We start from the raw sequence: 18,616 nt of genomic DNA on the forward strand, positions 1-18,616 counted from the left end.
TCAATTCCCTTTTGATGATCTTCTAATGATGTGAGAGGCTCCTGTATAGAGACTCTCCTTTTTTCCATGATCGGGGCTCTTGTTTAGGAATCTAATGTACGGAGTGTGACCTGGTCAATTTCTTATGGACTAATATGTAGACTCATTTTATAGTACTGACCTAGAAAACAAGGATTCTGAAATCTCAGCGTTTTTTTAAATCAGTGGTTTGTCAAGTGTTTCAGGAGTTTTGCAGCAAATTTTACTTATTCAAGTGAATTAAAAAATGCATGTAAAAGCACAGCAAATACTTGTATTCAGCATGGGAAAAAACCAGACAGAGCCAGAAAACAGTCACATGCCATACGGACCATCAGAGTGACAGAGTGATGCTAGCCCATTGTGACATCACTGGCGATGCTAGCCCATTGTGACATCACTGGTGATGCTAGCCCATTGTGACATCACTGGTGATGCTAGCCAATTATGACATCACTGGTGAGGCTAGCCCATTATGATATCACTGGTGATGCTAGCCCATTATGATATCACTGGTGATGCTAGCCCATTATGACATCACTGGTGATGCTAGCCCATTATGACATCACTGGTGATGCTAGCCCATTATGACATCACTGGTGATGCTAGCCCATTATGACATCACTGGTGATGCTAGCCCATTATGATATCACTGGTGATGCTAGCCCATTATGACATCACTGGTGATGCTAGCCCATTATGACATCACAGGTGATTCTTGGCCATTGTGACATCACAGCTCAGTCCCTACTTATAGAATGTTCACAGGGTCACCGGTGCCATTTATGGTTCTATAGTGACTGAGAGCGTTTGCAATTTTTCACTATGTCTGGATTATGTCTGAGCGATTTTCAGGTAGATGCTCTGTTGGAGACTTACCAACAATCTCCCTAACACTGAGCTTCTACCACCCGATGGCGTCCTCTGTTTCACTCACCGGCTGGTGGTGGAGCTAGTCAATGACTGCCTGACCAAAAACAATGAAGATAAACTAACATCAGAGTATCTGACGGATTTACGTCACAACATCAGAACATTACTACAGCAGGTAAGTGGCGGACACTCGGCACAAATCTTCTCCATAGTCATAGATAATAATTGTGGGAGAGAAGCTTCTTCTTTCCTTCCATATAAAACACAACGAGTCCCTAGATATGCAGAGAGGAGCAGAGGACACATACAATGGCCGCCTCCATTGTTTCCTTTCTTATCTCTGAATTTTTCTTTTTGTGTCTTTTCTTCTTTATAGGCTGAAAATAGATCTCAATATGGAGATTTGGCTTTTGTTAAGGAACTGGCCGAAGAAGTCCTGCATGTATTAGAAGGTCCGGCCTGCTCGCCGGAACGCCCGGTAAGGAGCCATCATCTTCTCTATCACACGTCCTTGTTTTCTGATCTTCTCCAGATCACCAATCAGATATCAGAAGATCTGGTGTCACATAATCCACATAAGTGAGAGACTTTTCTAAGAAAAGCTCTCATGATGGCGCGTGATTTGTAGAGTTACAGTTGGTGCATCAGTAAATGTTGGTTTACTCCTTCCTGATTCATGTATTTGGTGATTTAGTGAAATCTTCCACATATTAATTAACTGTATTATATCTATCAGGAAACACCAGAAGGCGACGACGAATATGGGGCGACTGTGACCCCGGAAACCCCTGACTCTAATAGGAGTCAGCCGGAGCTGAGCAGCGATCTGATCACAGGTGAACCGATCACATAACCTCCTACAAGGAATCTCCAGATATTACACAGCAGGGAATAATGGCAGATCACTCTCTACTCCATGGAATGGGACCTGTCAGCACATGTTACATATAGGAGTGGTGGGATGACGGTGTAGGACGTTCCCCTATTATATCCAGATATTACACAGCAGGGAATAATGGTAGATCACTCTCTACTCCATGTAATGGACCTGTCAGCACATGTTACATATAGGAGTGGTGGGATGACGGTGTAGGACGCTCCCCTATTATATCCAGATATTACACAGCAGGGAATAATGGCAGATCACTCTCTACTCCATGGAATGGGACCTGTCAGCACATGTTACATATAGGAGTGGTGGGATGACGGTGTAGGACGTCCCCCTATTATATACAGATATTACACAGCAGGGAATAATGGTAAATCACTCTCTACTCCATGTAATGGGACCTGTCAGCACATGTTACATATAGGAGTGGTGGGATGACGGTGTAGGACGCTCCCCTATTATATACAGATATTACACAGCAGGGAATAATGGCAGATCACTCTCTACTCCATGGAATGGGACCTGTCAGCACATGTTACATATAGGAGGGGTGGGATGACGGTGTAGGACGTCCCCCTATTATATACAGATATTACACAGCAGGGAATAATGGTAGATCACTCTCTACTCCATGTAATGGGACCTGTCAGCACATGTTACATATAGGAGTGGTGGGATGACGGTGTAGGACGTTCCCCTATTATATCCAGATATTACACAGCAGGGAATAATGGCAGATCACTCTCTACTCCATGGAATGGGACCTGTCAGCACATGTTACATATAGGAGTGGTGGGATGACGGTGTAGGACGTCCCCCTATTATATACAGATATTACACAGCAGGGAATAATGGTAGATCACTCTCTACTCCATGTAATGGGACCTGTCAGCACATGTTACATATAGGAGTGGTGGGATGACGGTGTAGGACGCTCCCCTATTATATACAGATATTACACAGCAGGGAATAATGGCAGATCACTCTCTACTCCATGTAATGGGACCTGTCAGCACATGTTACATATAGGAGTGGTGGGATGACGGTGTAGGACGTTCCCCTATTATATCCAGATATTACACAGCAGGGAATAATGGCAGATCACTCTCTACTCCATGTAATGGGACCTGTCAGCACATGTTACATATAGGAGTGGTGGGATGACGGTGTAGGACATTCCCCCTATTATATCCAGATATTACACAGCAGGGAATAATGGCAGATCACTCTCTACTCCATGTAATGGACCTGTCAGCACATATTACATATAGGAGTGGTGGGATGACGGTGTAGGACGTTCCCCTATTATATCCAGATATTACACAGCAGGGAATAATGGCAGATCACTCTCTACTCCATGGAATGGGACCTGTCAGCACATGTTACATATAGGAGTGGTGGGATGACGGTGTAGGACGTTCCCCTATTATATACAGATATTACACAGCAGGGAATAATGGTAGATCACTCCCTACTCCATGTAATGGACCTGTCAGCACATGTTACATATAGGAGTGGTGGGATGACGGTGTAGGACGTTCCCCTATTATATCCAGATATTACACAGCAGGGAATAATGGCAGATCACTCTCTACTCCATGTAATGGGACCTGTCAGCACATGTTACATATAGGAGTGGTGGGATGACGGTGTAGGACGTTCCCCTATTATATACAGATATTACACAGCAGGGAATAATGGCAGATCACTCTCTACTCCATGTAATGGGACCTGTCAGCACATGTTACATATAGGAGTGGTGGGATGACGGTGTAGGATGTTCCCCTATTATATCCAGATATTACACAGCAGGGAATAATGACAGATCACTCTCTACTCCATGTAATGGGACCTGTCAGCACATGTTACATATAGGAGTGGTGGGATGACGGTGTAGGACGTTCCCCTATTATATACAGATATTACACAGCAGGGAATAATGGCAGATCACTCTCTACTCCATGGAATGGGACCTGTCAGCACATGTTACATATAGGAGTGGTGGGATGACGGTGTAGGACGTTCCCCTATTATATCCAGATATTACACAGCAGGGAATAATGGCAGATCACTCTCTACTCCATGTAATGGGACCTGTCAGCACATGTTACATATAGGAGTGGTGGGATGACGGTGTAGGACGTTCCCCTATTATATACAGATATTACACAGCAGGGAATAATGGTAGATCACTCTCTACTCCATGTAATGGGACCTGTCAGCACATGTTACATATAGGAGTGGTGGGATGACGGTGTAGGACGTTCCCCTATTATATCCAGATATTACACAGCAGGGAATAATGGCAGATCACTCTCTACTCCATGTAATGGGACCTGTCAGCACATGTTACATATAGGAGTGGTGGGATGACGGTGTAGGACGTTCCCCCTATTATATCCAGATATTACACAGCAGGGAATAATGGCAGATCACTCTCTATTCCATGTAATGGACCTGTCAGCACATATTACATATAGGAGTGGTGGGATGACGGTGTAGGACGTTCCCCTATTATATCCAGATATTACACAGCAGGGAATAATGGCAGATCACTCTCTACTCCATGGAATGGGACCTGTCAGCACATGTTACATATAGGAGTGGTGGGATGACGGTGTAGGACGTTCCCCTATTATATACAGATATTACACAGCAGGGAATAATGGCAGATCACTCTCTACTCCATGGAATGGGACCTGTCAGCACATGTTACATATAGGAGTGGTGGGATGACGGTGTAGGACGTTCCCCTATTATACACAGATATTACACAGCAGGGAATAATGGCAGATCACTCTCTACTCCTTGGAATGGGACCTGTCAGCACATGTTACATATAGGAGTGGTGGGATGACGGTGTAGGACGTTCCCCTATTATATACAGATATTACACAGCAGGGAATAATGGTAGATCACTCTCTACTCCATGTAATGGGACCTGTCAGCACATGTTACATATAGGAGTGGTGGGATGACGGTGTAGGACGTTCCCCTATTATATCCAGATATTACACAGCAGGGAATAATGGCAGATCACACTCTACTCCATGTAATGGGACCTGTCAGCACATGTTACATATAGGAGTGGTGGGATGACGGTGTAGGACGTTCCCCCTATTATATCCAGATATTATACAGCAGGGAATAATGGCAGATCACTCTCTACTCCATGTAATGGAACCTGTCAGCACATATTACATATAGGAGTGGTGGGATGACGGTGTAGGACATTCCCCTATTATATCCAGATATTACACAGCAGGGAATAATGGCAGATCACTCCCTACTCCATGTAATGGGACCTGTCAGCACATGTTACATATAGGAGTGGTGGGATGACGGTGTAGGACGTTCCCCTATTATATACAGATATTACACAGCAGGGAATAATGGCAGATCACTCTCTACTCCATGGAATGGGACCTGTCAGCACATGTTACATATAGAAGTGGTGGGATGATGGTGTAGGACGTTCCCCTATTATATACAGATATTACACAGCAGGGAATAATGACAGATCACTCCCTACTCCATGTAATGGACCTGTCAGCACATGTTACATATAGGAGTGGTGGGATGACGGTGTAGGACGTTCCCCTATTATATCCAGATATTACACAGCAGGGAATAATGGCAGATCACTCTCTACTCCATGTAATGGGACCTGTCAGCACATGTTACATATAGGAGTGGTGGGATGACGGTGTAGGACGTTCCCCCTATTATATCCAGATATTACACAGCAGGGAATAATGGCAGATCACTCTCTACTCCATGTAATGGACCTGTCAGCACATATTACATATAGGAGTGGTGGGATGACGGTGTAGGACGTTCCCCTATTATATCCAGATATTACACAGCAGGGAATAATGGCAGATCACTCTCTACTCCATGGAATGGGACCTGTCAGCACATGTTACATATAGGAGTGGTGGGATGACGGTGTAGGATGCTCCCCTATTATATACAGATATTACACAGCAGGGAATAATGGCAGATCACTCTCTACTCCATGTAATGGGACCTGTCAGCACATGTTACATATAGGAGTGGTGGGATGACGGTGTAGGACGCTCCCCTATTATATACAGATATTACACAGCAGGGAATAATGACAGATCACTCCCTACTCCATGTAATGGGACCTGTCAGCACATGTTACATATAGGAGTGGTGGGATGACGGTGTAGGACGTTCCCCTATTATATCAAGATATTACACAGCAGGGAATAATGGCAGATCACTCTCTACTCCATGTAATGTAACCTGTCAGCACATGTTACATATAGGAGTGGTGGGATGACGGTGTAGGACATTCCCCTATTATATACAGATGTTACACAGCAGGGAATAATGGCAGATCACTCTCTACTCCATGTAATGGGACCTGTCAGCACATGTTACATATAGGAGTGGTGGGATGACGGTGTAGGACGTTCCCCTATTATATCCAGATATTACACAGCAGGGAATAATGGCAGATCACTCTCTACTCCATGTAATGTAACCTGTCAGCACATGTTACATATAGGAGTGGTGGGATGACGGTGTAGGACATTCCCCTATTATATACAGATGTTACACAGCAGGGAATAATGGCAGATCACTCTCTACTCCATGTAATGGACCTGTCAGCACATGTTACATATAGGAGTGGTGGGATGACGGTGTAGGACGTTCCCCTATTATATACAGATATTACACAGCAGGGAATAATGGTAGATCACTCTCTACTCCATGTAATGGAACCTGTCAGCACATGTTACATATAGGAGTGGTGGGATGACGGTGTAGGACGTTCCCCTATTATATCCAGATATTACACAGCAGGGAATAATGGCAGATCACTCCCTACTCCATGTAATGGACCTGTCAGCACATATTACATATAGGAGTGGTGGGATGACGGTGTAGGACGTTCCCCTATTATATCCAGATATTACACAGCAGGGAATAATGGCAGATCACTCTCTACTCCATGTAATGGAACCTGTCAGCACATGTTACATATAGGAGTGGTGGGATGACGGTGTAGGACGTTCCCCTATTATATACAGATATTACACAGCAGGGAATAATGGTAGATCACTCTCTACTCCATGTAATGGAACCTGTCAGCACATGTTACATATAGGAGTGGTGGGATGACGGTGTAGGACGTTCCCCTATTATATCCAGATATTACACAGCAGGGAATAATGGCAGATCACTCCCTACTCCATGTAATGGACCTGTCAGCACATATTACATATAGGAGTGGTGGGATGACGGTGTAGGACGTTCCCCTATTATATCCAGATATTACACAGCAGGGAATAATGGCAGATCACTCTCTACTCCATGTAATGGAACCTGTCAGCACATATTACATATAGGAGTGGTGGGATGACGGTGTAGGACGTTCCCTTATTATATCCAGATATTACACAGCAGGGAATAATGGCAGATCACTCTCTACTCCATGTAATGGACCTGTCAGCACATGTTACATATAGGAGTGGTGGGATGATGGTGTAGGACATTCCCCTATTATATACAGATGTTACACAGCAGGGAATAATGGCAGATCACTCTCTACTCCATGGAATGGGACCTGTCAGCACATGTTACATATAGGAGTGGTGGGATGACGGTGTAGGACGTTCCCTTATTATATCCAGATATTACACAGCAGGGAATAATGGCAGATCACTCTCTACTCCATGTAATGGACCTGTCAGCACATGTTACATATAGGAGTGGTGGGATGATGGTGTAGGACATTCCCCTATTATATACAGATGTTACACAGCAGGGAATAATGGCAGATCACTCTCTACTCCATGGAATGGGACCTGTCAGCACATGTTACATATAGGAGTGGTGGGATGACGGTGTAGGACGTTCCCCCTATTATATACAGATATTACACAGCAGGGAATAATGGCAGATCACTCTCTACTCCATGGAATGGGACCTGTCAGCACATGTTACATATAGGAGTGTGCAGCGAGGGTGGGGGTCCTCATTCATGTGATGATTGGGGGTCCGCCACCACTTACCTTACATTAATCTATGGATGCACCATACGTCCGTATTATTCCCGTTTACAGACGTCTTGTTATTTCTCCCTTATGTTGCGGTATTATGTATGTAGGATTGATATCGACTAATATATTTTATTTCTTCATCACTTTATCACTATTTTAGTACCATCAGCGCTGGCGAATCCCAACAGTGGAATCTGTGGGATCCCGGAGATCCAAGAATCTGCCGGTGTAAGTATTATAGAGCCATAGGGGTGTCTGTGTATCACCAGATCATGGGGTGTGAGTGACCCGTCCAGTATTATCCCCATATAACCATGGGACGGCTCTGTTATAAGCGTAGATGACTCTATGGTGTTAGAGAATAGTATTTATAGTAAATGGAATCTGTCACCAGGTTTATGCTGCTGACAGATTCATCCTGAGATGTTTTCCTGCAGCTTCTAGATCTTAGTATTATTTCTAATTCTTTTTTAGGACTTGATGAAATCATTGATCCCGGCAGGAGAACCGCGTATGAGCGACTATGAAACATCTAAACTGATCGGCAGAGGAGGTTTTGGGTGAGATTTCTGTTCCCATAATCCCCATTTCTCAGGGTTCCCTATGACAATGCTTCGGCCTCTGTGCTCTGCCAGTCAGTGTTGTCATAGGGAAACGATTGGAGTCCACATCTCCAGGTCACTATTCAGCTCAGTTATCTACAGCTGAGCGAACTGTTCTGTAACCAATCAGTCTGTAAGGAAAGGGATGATATAATAGACGACACTCCCCGGTCCTAGACCTCCTCTGCTCTTCTGCTTCCGCCTACACCAGTTTCCCTGTCCTCCGCATCGATCTTAGGTTTTTTGGGGCCCCATTATGGAGCTGATAAGAGTAATTGGTTGCACACGGTCACGTGAGGGGTGACACGATACTGACGGTAATGACATCTGCACCCCCACCCTCCACCATAACCATGTGAGTCCGATCACCGGCCCCAGCAGCAGAAGGAAGAACAGCCAAAGACCGGCACAGAGGATGGAGCACTGCAATGATGGATGGGCAGGGACGAGGACAAGTGGGTCTAATGTGTTTAATTAAATTTTAACCTCTTCCTGCCCCTCCATTTATTCTGCCACGGGCTGTGGAGAAAGCCAAAAACCAACTTCTTACGACTATTGGAGCATTTTCAATTTTATCCAATTTTTATTTTTACTGAATCCTATCTATTGGTGGGTTATAGGGAATCTGCCCAAGATGAATTTCGGTAGATTCTCTCATCTACAATGTGACCTGGTGAGGGCAGACGTGGCGTGGTGCAGACCTCCCATCATCTATGGAGTGTTATTTCATGGGTTCTAGATGTGGATTTCTAGCTGCTATTATACATTAGTATAAAAGATCATGGAATGACTTGTGTATATAGACTGTTAATAAGGATTTATTATAAACCATGGATTCTCCTTCTCTTCAGGGCCGTCTACCTAGTGCGCCACAAAGAATCACAACAGACCTTTGCCATGAAGAAAGTGACCAAGAGGAGCCTGAAAACTCCTATTAGAGTGGACATGGCCTTTCTGGAGCGGGACATCCTAACATTCGCAGATTGTCCCTTTGTGGCCTCCATGCTCTGCTCTTTCCCTACGAGATCTGACCTGTGTATGGTCATGGAGTATGTAGGAGGTAGGACCCACACCTTGTGTTATATTCAGCCCATGTCTGCTGACATCTTATCACCTCTCACATCATTAAGACTTATCCCCATGGATGGTTACATCCCCACAGAGCATTTACTATAGGTTATCTCTTACCATGGTGCCCGGAAAGTCATTGATGTGTGGGATCTCCCTGTCGGTCCGCACTGAGCACGTCAATATCTCCAGCTGTAGACGAGATGTGACATCACTTTATGTCATTAGTTACTTGGACAACAATTTCATCATGACCTCAGACTAATATTCTGTACATTCTGTGCTTATATATTTTCTCCTGCCCCAATGTTTCTGCTCACTTCTCTTTATAGATCATGGTGTTCTGCTGTATAAACCCCTCACCGGTCATATTTCCTTTCTTCTATAGGTGGAGACTGTCGGACCCTTCTAAACATGATGGGTCATTTCCCTGTCCCGTTGGCCCGCTTGTACTTTGCAGAAGCGGTCCTTGGTGTGGAATACCTGCATAGTTACGGTGTGGTGCACAGAGACCTGAAGCCGGAGAAGTAAGTGCATACCTGTAGTATAACAAAGGGGGGAAGTTATCCCTTATCATCTCACGGACAATAAAGCTAAAATCATCTTCTCTTTCACAGCTTCCTGATAACATCTGCTGGACATATTAAAATTAGCGACTTTGGACTTTCAAAAGTTGGTGTCATGATACCACACACCAACATCTACAAGCAATCAGCAGAGGACATCTCCAGAGAGTTCCAGGATGAGGAGGTCAGCATTACACACAGGAACTTAGCTTGTTCTGTACAAATCTCATAACTCTATTTTCTCTTCCCCACATTCTTCATTTTTAGACAGCTTTTCCACTGATATTTTATCTTCTCTAATTCTGTTATTATGTCAAGAACTTGTCATAATAATCGTTTCATCGATTCTCATCTCTATCTTCTGTTGGTTTCCAGGTGTGTGGCACCCCGTGGTACACAGCCCCTGAGGTCATCCTGAAGAAAGGCTACGGAAGACCTATTGACTGGTGGTCAATGGGCATCATATTATATGAATTTGTCCATGGCTATACACCATTTGATGGGGATTTCCAAACTGGGCTGAATAAAAATATTGTCGGTGGTAAGTAGAATAATCCCATCATTGCTTTGCCTGGTTACATGGCTTTAGTTATTTCCTTTGCTTTACCTTATAGTCCAATACAGAGGATTTATTTTCTGTAACTTTCTATATAACAGGAGATATAATTTGGGATACTTATCAAGCTACTCTATCTGATGATCAGGACCCCATCACTCAGCTGCAGGACCTCATCACTCAGCTGCTCAGTATAAATCCTGTGGATAGCCTTCTGCAGGACCTCATCAGTCAGCTGCTCAGAGCAAATCCTGTGGATAGACTTGGGACAGGTAACAGATACAATAATATCAATATTCCCTTGTTACACCGATGACGTATCACTCATGTCCATGAGGATCATTACTTCTCTATCAGCTTCATCATTTATAGTTCTCCCTACTAAGATTTTCATTCTATTTCCTACATGTCTGCTCAGTTGTGTAATTAGTTCTAATTAAGATAAACTGTTCAGATATGAAGCTGTCTCTGACAATGTCCGAATCACTTTTGTTTTCCTTTATCCAGGAGGAGCTTTTGAGATCAGGGGTCATCCATTTCTTGTTGACTTAGACTTTGATTCCCTTCTAAGTCAAAAGCTAGTGTACGTTCCTCAGCTTGTGGACACCAGCTTATTTACCAGTAAGTAGAAGGAGCCATCATCTAGACTAAGTGTCTATTTGTCTCGTCTTCCTTATTTTGTGACAATTGGTTCCCATTAATAAATGGTGACTCTATTATACTGACAATCTCTAATAACACTTCATTACCTATGTCTTGCAGACCTTTGGGATATGAAGAAACATCTCGTCTCAGAGGATGAGAAGGCCACAAGTGAGGACAATGAGAGCCTTGACTTTAAAAATTTTACATCATCTTCTGAAAGGCTTTTTAAAGTATGTGATTAATAAATCAAAAATATGTATAAAAAGACCTATGAAGGTAGACATACAATTATTTCATATCTTATTGCTTCCGCATGTAGCTCCTTACCACCGCTAACAGAATGAAGATTAATGAGAATCCCAAGTCTTCTCCAGATTGTACCCTAGAATCCAGCACAAATATCTCAGAAATGTGAGTAGATTATGGGGCTATTACTGGGATCTCGAGGCTGATTATGTGCACACCAAATATGGGACATAAATATCATAATATCAAATGCAACATCCACCATCCCATGGTTAGCAGTCAATGTGCTTTTGGCCTTAGTAATTGCTGGTAATAACAGCCTATACTCGAGGCCAGTCATGCATTTTTAGAACTGCCCACTCTGAAGGAGCGATGTATTATTATATGCCAGATATTCATGGTAGTTGTTTTCCACTCCACTCGATAAAAGTTAGTTTTGAGCAGAAGACCTTCCCCGCTATGGCAGTCATATGTCCTATTAGGCCTTATTGTCGGTGTTCTTATAGTGAGACAACCCCTTTTATAATGCGTTTACTTGTGATTTACATGTTTTTCTTCTTCCAAACAGGCAGAAAGAATCTGTTCCCTTATCTGATAGCGACAACGCTATTTGTTTCTTGCCATTATTGTTCCAACTGTCAGGTATGTCCATGTCTACAGCACCTACAATGGGAATGTTGACTTCAAGGCTCCAATATTTCCACATGGTTTTTCTGTAATAGGTCTCTTAAGTTTTCCATGTTTCATGTATAAATGGTGACCATGTTATACTGACAACTTCTAATAACACTTCATTACCTATGTCTTCTAGATCATTCTGAGATGAAGAAACATCTGGACTCAGAGGATGAGGAGGATCCCGAGTCCCCTCCAGAGTGTGCACCAAAATCTAGCACAAATGTCTCAGAAAAGTAAGTAGCTTATGGGGTCATTACTGGGAGCTCACCACCAAATATAGGATATAAATACCATAATATCACATGCAGCATCCACCATCCCATGATTAGCGGTCATTGTGCATTTGGTCTTAGTAACTTCTTCTGATAACAGCCCATAATTGTGGATGGTTATGCATTTTTAGTGCTGCCCCCAACACTGTAGGAGAGATGTCAAATAATAAGCCAGATATTCTTGGTACTTGTTTTCTGCTCCACTCCATAAAAGTTAGTTTTGAGCAGAAGACCTTCCCCACTATGGCAGTCATATGTCCTATTAGGCCTTATAGTCGGTGTTCTTATAGTGAGACAACCCCTTTTATAATGCGTTTACTTGTGATTTACTTGTTTTTCTTCTTCCATACAGGCAGAAAGAATCTGTCCTCATATTTGATAGTGATGATTCTGCTTTTCTCTTGCCATCCTTGTCCCATCTATCAGGTATGTCCATGTCTACAGCACCAACAATGTGAATGTTGACTTCAAGGCTCAAATATCCATACATGGTTTTTATGTTTTCCATGTTTCATGTATAAATGGTGACTACGTTATACTGACAACCTCTAATAACACTTCATTACCTATGTCTTGTAGATCATTCTGAGATAAAGAAACATCTGGACTCAGAGGATGAGGAGGATCCCGAGTCCCCTCCAGAGTGTGCACCAAAATCCAGCACAAACGTTTCAGAAAAGTAAGTAGATTATGGGGTCATTACTGGGAGCTCATCACCAAATATAGGCCATAAATACCATAATATCACATGCAGCATCCACCATCCCTTGGTTAGCGGTCATTGTGCATTTGGCATTAGTAACTTCTGGTGATAACAGCCCATAATTGTGGATGGTTATGCATTTTTAGTGCTGCCCCCCAACACTATAGGAGAGATGTCATATAATATGCCAGATATTCATGGTAGTTGTTTTCTGCTCTGCTCTATAAAGGTTAGTTTTGAGCAGAAGACCTTCCCCACTATGGCAGTCATATGTCCTATTAGGCCTTATAGTCGGTGTTCTTATAGTGAGACAACCCCTTTTATAATGCGTTTACTTGTGATTTACTTGTTTTTCTTCTTCCATACAGGCAGAAAGAATCTGTCCTCATATTTGATAGTGATGATTCTGCTTTTCTCTTGCCATCCTTGTCCCAACTTTCAGGTATGTCTATGTCTACAGCACCAACAATGTGAATGTTGACTTCAAGGCTCAAATATCCATACATGGTTTTTATGTTTTCCATGTTTCATGTATAAATGGTGACTATGTTATACTGACAACCTCTAATAACACTTCATTACCTATGTCTTGTAGATCATTCTGAGATAAAGAAACATCTGGACTCAGAGGATGAGGAGGATCCCGAGTCCCCTCCAGAGTGTGCACCAAAATCCAGCACAAACGTTTCAGAAAAGTAAGTAGATTATGGGGTCATTACTGGGAGCTCATCACCAAATATAGGCCATAAATACCATAATATCACATGCAGCATCCACCATCCCTTGGTTAGCGGTCATTGTGCATTTGGCATTAGTAACTTCTGGTGATAACAGCCCATAATTGTGGATGGTTATGCATTTTTAGTGCTGCCCCCCAACACTATAGGAGAGATGTCATATAATATGCCAGATATTCATGGTAGTTGTTTTCTGCTCTGCTCTATAAAGGTTAGTTTTGAGCAGAAGACCTTCCCCACTATGGCAGTCATATGTCCTATTAGGCCTTATAGTCGGTGTTCTTATAGTGAGACAACCCCTTTTATAATGCGTTTACTTGTGATTTACTTGTTTTTCTTCTTCCATACAGGCAGAAAGAATCTGTCCTCATATTTGATAGTGATGATTCTGCTTTTCTCTTGCCATCCTTGTCCCAACTTTCAGGTATGTCTATGTCTACAGCACCAACAATGTGAATGTTGACTTCAAGGCTCAAATATCTCCACATGGTTTTTATGTTTTCCATGTTTCATGTATAAATGGTGACTACGTTATACTGACAACCTCTAATAACACTTCATTACCTATGTCTTGTAGATCATTCTGAGATAAAGAAACATCTGGACTCAGAGGATGAGGAGGATCCCGAGTCCCCTCCAGAGTGTGCACCAAAATCCAACATAAACGTTTCAGAAAAGTAAGTAGATTATGGGGTCATTACTGGGAGCTCATCACCAAATATAGGCCATAAATACCAGAATATCACATGCAGCACCCACCATCCCATGGTTAGCGGTCTTTGTGCATTTGGCTTCAGAAACCATTGGTGATAACAGCCCATATCTGCCGCTGGTTGAGCATTTTTCGTGCTGCCGACACTGTAGGAGAGATGTAGTATTACATGCCACACATTCTTAGTAGAAGGTAGCGTTGAGCAGAAGACCTTCCCTACTATGGCAGTCATATCTCCCATTAGGCCTTATAGTTGGTGTTCTTATAGACAACCCCTTTTATAATGCGTTTACTTGTGATTTATGAGTTTTTTTCTTCCTAACAGGCAGAAAGGATCTGTCCCCGTATCTGATGGAGACGACGACGCTATTACCATCTTACCATCCTCGTCCCCACTATCAGGTATGTCCATGTCTACAGCAAAAACAATGTGAATGTTGACTTCAAGGCTCCAATATCTCCACATGGTTTTTCTGTAATAGGTCTCCTTTGTTATTTATGTTGCCCATGGGCCCATACTGCATCTCTATTTCACTAATTTTGCACAGGAGCTTTTTCATGGATTCTGTGAGATGCGTTGTGGGATCCAATAACCTACATCATCATAAGGCGACATTGTCTCCTATAGTAGAATATCGCTCATCAGTGATGCACCACATGGCGGCACACAGGGCGCTTACTGCTCTATATCAGTGACACATCTAATGCCCCTCAGATGGGATTATGTACATTATATAGGACTTATTCTGCCCTATTATGATATAATACCAGATTATCAGGACTATAGGAGACAGGACTAGAACAATCCTACTATATACAGGAGACAAAGCAGATCCCATTAGGATATGGCGTTACTGAGGTTTTGTTTTTTACTTTCTGATCAGATTTTCCAGCTCAGACAGAAAGAATATCTGCAACAAATCTGAGTAAAGAAGAAAAATCAGAAAAAGGAAAAAAGGGGAAAAAGAGACGAGGTAAGTGTGAGAATCGGCCCCATGTTGTGTGATGTTAGTGAGAATCATTCATGTGGAGCAGATGTCATCTGTCAGTGATGGGATTATCACATGTATGATGGCTGACAATGACCCCTGACCTCTGTGTGATAATATTCCTCTGCCGTCCGGCCACAGTGACCGCACAGTAGTATCATGTCCGATGGCGTCCCATCACTTACATTATATTCACTTCTCTTCTCATAGGCTCCATCTTCCGCCGGATCTTATCATCCTGCCGGCGTGGATTATCCAGGGCTGCTCGAGTATTTGCTTGTTGTCACTGTTGCCCTAGAACATCTGAAAGACAGGAAACATAAGCATCCAGCGCCCTGAAGCCCAGCAGATCAATCATCACTGCTGGGCACAAAAGCGGGACTAACTCCTAGCCGCGGTCTACGGACCAAACATTGGGCATGGGCAGGGCCTTGGGGGCAGATCCCAAGTGCGCTCAACCATGTGAAATTGGAATCATGGAAAAGTTGACAGTGATTTCTCATCTTTACAACAAAATTTACAAAACCATTTTTTTTTAGCGACCACCTGTCCCTCTGATTTCCCTTTGAGGGGTTTCTATGGCAGAAAATACCCAAAAGTGACACCATTCTAAAAACTGCACCCCTCAAGGTGCTCTAAACTACATTCAAGAAGATTATTAACCCTTCAGGTGCTTCACAGGAACTAAAGCAACGTGGAAGGAAAAATGGACACTTTAATTTTTCCAACAAAAATGTTCTTTTAGCATCAATTTTTTCATTTTCACATGGGCAACAGGATAAAATGGTTCGCAAAATTTGTTGAGCAATTTCTCCTGAGTAAACCGATACCTCATATGTGGTCATAAACCACTGTTTGGGCGCACGGCAGGGCTCGGAAGGGAAGGAGCGCTATTTGACTTTTTGAATGGAAAATATGCTGGAATATTTAGCGGTTGCCATGTCGCGTTTGGAGAGCCCCTGTGTACCTAAACATTGGAGCTCCCCCTCAAGTGACCCCATTTTGGAAACTAGACCCCCAAGGAACTTATCTAGATGCATATGAGCACTTTGAACCCCCGGGTGCTTCACAAATTGATCCATAAAAATGAAAAAGTACTTTTTTTTCACAAAAATTTTCTGTCAGAGACACCGCAGTGAACTTGCTCACTGAGCCAGTGCGCGTGTCCTGAGTAAAGCGAACAGTGCTCAAAGATACCTGTGGAGCGGGCAGCAACCGAGTAGATGTGTACTTCACACCCGCAGGACCTGAAGCACGTGACTGCTAGGGGCGTGGCCTAAACTCCACAGAGCTAGGAGCTGCAAGACAATTCCTAGCAGAGTAACTGCGAGACAAAGTTACCAAGGGGCATAGACAGTGAGAATAGTCAGGACGTAGCCAATGAGTCACACACAGATATAGCTGCAAGGTACCAGAGGGGCGAGCAGAGAGTAGTCAGGTCACAGGCAATGAGTCATACACAGATAGTTGCAAGGTACAAGAGGGGCGAGCAGAGAGTAGTCAAGTCACAGGCAATGAGTCATACACAGATAATAACGCAGTACAAAATCAACAGGCAAACTCACAACGGGAAACAGAATCGGGTCAGAACCATATAAACAAGCTATAGCAACAAACAGGCACACGGGGGTCAGCACACTAGGCCAAAGGCAAAAGTATAACTGGCAGGGATTGAAGCTACCCAGGGGTTTATGAAGCTCTCCCAGAACCAGAAAGAGGCCACAATCATTAACCCCAAGTGTGCAGGTCAAAACCTGCACAGAGCTCCAGACATTAACCCCCCGGTGTGCAGCTCAAAAACCTGCACTGGGATCATGACAGTACCCCCCTCTCAACGGGGGGCCTCTGGACCCCCAGGCTTCCCCGGGTACTTGGCATGGAACGCCTGAACCAGGCGATCTGCATGTACCGAGCGAGCAGGGACCCATGAGCGCTCTTCTGGTCCATATCCCTTCCAGTGGACCAGGTACTGCAAAGAGCGGCGCACCCGCCGAGAGTCCACAATATGTCCGACCTCATACTCCAATTGACCCTCCACCAGCACTGGAGGAACAACAGTCTCAGAGTTCTCTTTGACAGATCCTGCTGGTTTCAACAGAGACTTATGGAACACATTAGATATTTTTAAGGAGGCGGGGAGACGCAACCTATATGCCACAGGGTTGACTATCTCCATAATATCGTACGGACCAATGAACTTTGGTCCCAACTTAACTGATGGTACCTTTAAGTTGATGTTACGCGTGGAGAGCCAAACCTTCTCTCCCACCTGAAACATGTCTCCCGAGGCTCTCTTTTTGTCCGCAAAATATTTGTATCTCCCCTGGGCTCGAGAGATATTACGCCGGACTTCAGCCCAGAGGTTTTTTAACCGTTGAACGGACCCCTCTGCTCCTGGACAACCGGAATCCACCCGAGAAAACTCCCCAAAATGCGGATTAAAGCCATAGTTAATCAGGAATGGGGACATGTTGGTGGACTGACTCACCCGGTTGTTAAAAGCGAATTCAGCCAACGGTAACGCATCACACCAATCCTCCTGTCTGGCGGAGGTCAGACACCTGAGAATTTGTTCCAGGGATTGATTGGTGCGTTCTGTCTGACCATTACTCTCCGGGTGATATGCCGACGAGAAGGAGAGTGAGATGCCCAATTTCATACAGAACGCCCTCCAAAATTTGGCCACAAACTGCACACCTCTGTCAGACACAACATTCAGGGGTACCCCATGCAATCGGACCACATGCTGCACAAACAATCTTGACAACGTTTCTGCTGAAGGTAATGCTGCCAAGGGAATGAAATGGGCCTGTTTAGAAAACCTATCCACCACCACCCAGATCACGGTATTGCCCCTGGAAGGTGGAAGGCCGGTAATAAAATCCATGGAAAGATGAGTCCATGGCCTATCAGGAACCGGTAAAGGTATGAGTTCCCCAGCCGGTCGGTTATGCGAGCTTTTGGAACGGGCACATATGTCACAAGCAGAAACAAATTCCTTGACATCGGTCCTTGATACCTGGATGA

General features: G+C 43.8%; 1 protein-coding gene and 1 long non-coding RNA gene across 2 annotated transcripts; both read left to right on the forward strand.

The window, feature by feature from the left end:
• Positions 1–903: 903 nt before the first annotated feature.
• LOC141082458 (microtubule-associated serine/threonine-protein kinase 3-like) lies at positions 904–14,344 on the forward strand. The gene is made up of 16 exons (XM_073566398.1): positions 904–1,369; positions 1,628–1,727; positions 7,976–8,043; positions 8,290–8,375; positions 9,269–9,477; positions 9,874–10,012; positions 10,103–10,235; positions 10,427–10,592; positions 10,709–10,879; positions 11,115–11,228; positions 11,370–11,482; positions 11,572–11,663; positions 12,067–12,140; positions 12,310–12,409; positions 13,520–13,621; positions 14,239–14,344. The coding sequence occupies exons 4-16, from the start codon at positions 8,296–8,298 to the stop codon at positions 14,342–14,344; spliced, it is 1,599 nt and encodes a 532-aa protein (XP_073422499.1). The 5' UTR covers positions 904–1,369; positions 1,628–1,727; positions 7,976–8,043; positions 8,290–8,295.
• An 83-nt stretch (positions 14,345–14,427) lies between these two features.
• On the forward strand, positions 14,428–16,385 carry LOC141082225 (uncharacterized). Its single transcript, XR_012230472.1, has 4 exons — positions 14,428–14,565; positions 14,926–15,002; positions 15,485–15,574; positions 15,800–16,385. It is a non-coding gene; the product is annotated as an uncharacterized lncRNA (long non-coding RNA).
• The last annotated feature ends 2,231 nt before the right edge of the window (positions 16,386–18,616 follow it).

This window comes from Dendrobates tinctorius, unplaced genomic scaffold (assembly GCF_039654945.1).
Source record: "Dendrobates tinctorius isolate UK_male_01 unplaced genomic scaffold, ASM3965494v1 ptg000017l, whole genome shotgun sequence".
Taxonomy (NCBI): Eukaryota; Metazoa; Chordata; class Amphibia; order Anura; family Dendrobatidae; genus Dendrobates; species Dendrobates tinctorius.